Source organism: Sesamum indicum, linkage group LG13 (assembly GCF_000512975.1).
Source record: "Sesamum indicum cultivar Zhongzhi No. 13 linkage group LG13, S_indicum_v1.0, whole genome shotgun sequence".
Taxonomy (NCBI): Eukaryota; Viridiplantae; Streptophyta; class Magnoliopsida; order Lamiales; family Pedaliaceae; genus Sesamum; species Sesamum indicum.
In genome coordinates, this window is record NC_026157.1 from 2781432 (window position 1) to 2785891 (window position 4460).

The window sequence follows — 4460 nt, forward strand, 5'->3', positions numbered from 1 at the left end:
GAAATAACTTCTCCCATCTTCTTTTCTTCCCAAACCATTAGTATTAGGGGCAAAATCCAATTTACCCTCCTGCAATGTATGAAATGTTCAAAAATCCCATTGACAAAAAAAAAACAAAAAAATCAGTAAAATACCCCCTCGACAGCAGTGTTTTACACATGCCCTCTATCCGATTTTTTAGTAATAAAATTAATTTTACACTTTAATACCAATCGTTTGGTTTTGTTTTTTTTATAGATTTACAGTTGAAATTTTATATGACTTAATTATTGATTTCGATTTAGTATAATATTTGATATATACTACAAAGTTTATACACATTATTATTTATTATATTAATAGAATATTTAAATACTATTTATAAACATATTTTCTCCCCCTGGCCCCGCCTCTCTAGTCTTTCCCCGCCTCCGAATCATTGCCATCTGCTCAACGAACACCTGTTCTCTGCAGCCCCACAAAGCCGTCGTCTACTCCCTCGCCCCAATCGCCGGGTGCTCCCACCGTTCCTCTTTAGCACCTGCACCATCATGCGCCGACGACCACCTATTCTCTCCCCCAAATCCAACTAACCTATTACCCCGTCCCCTGCGCTCGCCACTATCTCATCCCCTGAAAATATCGGTGGCCACTCGGTGTCTTGGTTTAAACTTTGAGATACTAAATTCCCCGGGAGCCCTTGGCTTTTGGAACAATGGCTAATCTAGACAAAAACGCATGTAGATGTGATCAATGTTTGTCGTAAAATGGGATTTAAAGATGTCAAATGATCACTACTTGATTACACATTCTCGCATCAAGTTTAGGCACTTATAGGTATTCCTTGGCAACTTATTCAGACTTGGAGGTTAGGTATTGAAGAAGGGATTGTGGATGTTTGTTTAGAGTTAGAACAAGTAGAGGGAGACAAGTTCAATTGTTGCTTGTTGGGTAATCTGGCGTAACCGAAACAAGAATATGATGGAGGGTGGGCCTGCCTTACTGAGAAACCCCTCTCTCATCCTCTACGACAAAGCTGGCTTCCTCCAAAAGGTGTATGCATCAAAATCAATTCTGATGCCTCTGTTCCTGAAGCTGAACGACTAACAAGAGTTGGAGTCGCTGCCCGTAATGCAAATGAAGATTGTCAAGGCACCAAATCCAGAGTCTTCCACTTCTTAGTATAACTGGTAAGCTGTTGAGGTTCAACTGGAAATTGATGCAGGCTGGAATGACATGTTTATTGAGAGCGATTGCCTGTTGACCATTCAATGGTTGAATTCTGAAGATGAAGACGTTTCGACTTTGGGAATTTAAGTGCAAGAAATTCGTCGAAGGGCCCAATCCACATCAAGTTGCAAGTTCTTATTCGTAAGTAGGACAGACAATTCTATTGTGCATGATGTCACTAGAACAGTAATTAAGCAGTCCTGTGTTCTACCTTTGTAAGGATGCATCTCTCCATGATTGCATTTTCCCATCGCAAAAAAAAATAAAAAAGAAAATTCATTTAATAAACAACATTTCACAAAAATATTTCAACAGCTTTAGAATCATTTAAAAAAGAAAACAAAACGCTATTAAGATTGAAAAATCTTGCCAGCAAACGAAGTGGTGGAATGGAGCTGAAATAGGTAGACGACAACACCATAGATGTGCAATTGGTAGGGGGAGGGGGGGGGGGGGGGTTTTACGGCCGAGCAGCTTCAATAGGGAGGGTTGTTGCAATTGAAAATTTGATTGAGCAAGAAAGGGTAGCGAGGACTGCTACTGGGAAAGGACATACTTTGGAAAGAAATTGAATTTTTAGAATTCTACTATTAGTATTATCTATAAAAAATATTAAGAAAACTAGAATTTATAGACCTGGACGAGTATTCATGAACCCGAATCCCATCCTCCGAACATGTCCTATTTTGAAAACTCGATATCGATGTCTTTACCTAATTTTTTAACTCGAACCTGCCCTATTTTGGGCAGAGTCCCAAAAAAATCGAGACATATCACCAAACCTACTCATCCTATCACTTTTTGTGCTTTCGTGAACTCCATATCCAAAATTTAGCAAATTTGTTTTTATAGAATTCAGTTGCATTTATTAATTATTTTAATATATACACATCATCTGTATGATTTTTTAAAAATAAAATAAATAATCTAGTTCTTGTACATTCAATATATATGTATAGATAAAATATAATATAAGATGTAATAAAATTTTAAACAAAAAATTTAGACATATTAATGAGAACTAAGAAAAACAACAATCTGACGACCATTACTGACATGAAAAAGTAATATACAAGTACTCGTACAGAAAGATAGCTAGATAAGAGTAAAAATCACAAAAAAATAGAAGTCCATTAATATATCAACACTAGGATGAAACTCGCCGGCGATCCACAGTAAAAATGGCCTCCCAAATTTCGGAAAAAGCTTCAACGATAATCCCATGGTAATGCCTGGAATTCAACGATAAAAAGCACTGCAACAGCTGCTCCAAATCTTTCTCCTCGAACATCTGCTTCTCCACAATCATATCCATCATTGAGCTCTTGAAATCCTCGTACGGGTCCTCCGACCTCTTCACGATCGCGAAGCTTTCCTTCACTTTCCCGTCCACCGTACATGGTATCAGTTTCTTGAACACCGACAGTCTCGCCGGAGTCTCCCCTTCCTCCGCCACGGCAGTGGGCGGCGGCGGCCTTACTGCCTCGCGCTTCGTTCTCTTGGAGACTGATCTCCTTTTGCTCCTCTTCTGGGGTAAGTTCGTGGTGAAGGGTTGTGTTTCTCGAATGGGCTGTAAGTTCTCCGAGGAAGACTCCGGCGAGAGGCTTAGGGATGAGGAGACGAGGGTTTCGGTTTCCTCTTCGTCTATTACGTCGCTGGCACCGCCGCCGCTGTCAGCCGACGAAGTGCTGATGCGAAGCCTGCTGGGGAGGTTCTTCTTCTTCTTCTTCCGGCATCTTCTGTTTTTCTCAGAGGAGGAATGCGGCGGACGACTCGGATGTGCGAAAGTGAGGTCGTCAACGTCGGAGTCGGCGTCGCAGGAGGCGGAGGAGTTGAAAATTTTGAAGTGGGGTGAAGGCTGTTGGTGGATCTCTGCGACAATGTGCCATTTCTCTTCCTTTTGCCACTTGACTTGTGGTGGTTGCGGTCCGCCGACGTCGTCGTCAAGGGAAACGAAGGCGGAGGAGACGCGATGAGATTGGTGGTGGGGAAGGGATAAATGGAGGGTGGAGAATTTGGAGAGCGGTGGGAATGAAGGGACAGGATCTTGTGGGAGAGTGGAGGGGTCTTTTGAACGGCAGGATTGCAAAGTGGTGGCGATCACTCTGCAAATCCTCAGTTTGAAGCGTTTGGCCATTGTTGTCTGTTTTAGAGTTTGTGGGATAAAATGGAGATCTGGTCAGGTTTATATAGAGACAGGGAGTCGTATACACTTTTGGAAATTGAATTGGAATTTTACATTTCAAATAGTATTGCATCTTGTATTATAGGGTAAATTCTGACCCACAAATATTAGTGTACCATTAAAATATAAGTAACCAATTAATACATTTATTATGTAATTGATTTGATTTGATTAAATCTGATTTGAATAAATAATTTATATTTAAAGTTTATTATAGTCACCTCGTTGAAAATTTAACATAATTACAAATAACTCATCATTTAAAAAATTACAAATTCATCTTAATTTTTTAACATTCTTCTAATAGCAAACTCAACCTTTTACCTTCATATTCGTTTAACGATGACAATCAGGTCGGGACAATTGGGGCCCAAACCCAAACCCATTCGGGTTGAGGTGGGTTTGATGTACTTTTTGGAGGGTTCGGGTCGGATCCAAGTCTAGAATTTTCTATTATGATATGTGTAAAATTGTTTTTGAAATAATTTATCATCTAATATTTTTTAAGAGTTAATGATTTGTAAATTTTTTAAAATATTTTGTCAGCTAATATTTTTCATGAATTATTTACTGTACCAATCTTAATATTCATTTTTTTACATTTTCTCAAACTTTAAAAACAGAATCAGCAAGGGTAAAGTATAATTTTCATGATAATTTATCTAGTCCAAGCACCACTTTGATTTTCAAAACATTATTTCCTCATTGTATAGGGACTACAAAAATTATTTTTCATTTGTAATGAGTATTTAAAAATTTTCAAACAATAAATGTGTATTCGTAATTATGTCAAATTTCAAGAATAGTTGTAATGTAACCTATATTTAGTATATACACACGCATATATATATATATATTATGTTTATATATTTTTAGATAAATAAATGGCATCACTTGTGCGTGTATAATTAAATATATATGATAAAAGATCACTAGAAGAAATTTAATATTTAACTATGTAGTTATTATAAATAAATAACCGTAGTAAATAATCATTATCACGGCTATGCAACGAGACCTTAGTTTTTACGAGTATGACAAAAATATTTGTCATAGAATAAAGTCA

At 37.7% G+C, this 4460-nt stretch overlaps 1 protein-coding gene across 1 annotated transcript; it reads right to left on the minus strand.

Annotated features, from left to right (window-relative positions):
• Window positions 2225-3422, minus strand: LOC105176184 (transcription repressor OFP7-like). The gene has a single exon (XM_011098915.2). It carries the CDS (start codon window positions 3344-3346, stop codon window positions 2357-2359), a length of 990 nt encoding a protein of 329 aa, XP_011097217.1. The 5' UTR covers window positions 3347-3422; the 3' UTR covers window positions 2225-2356.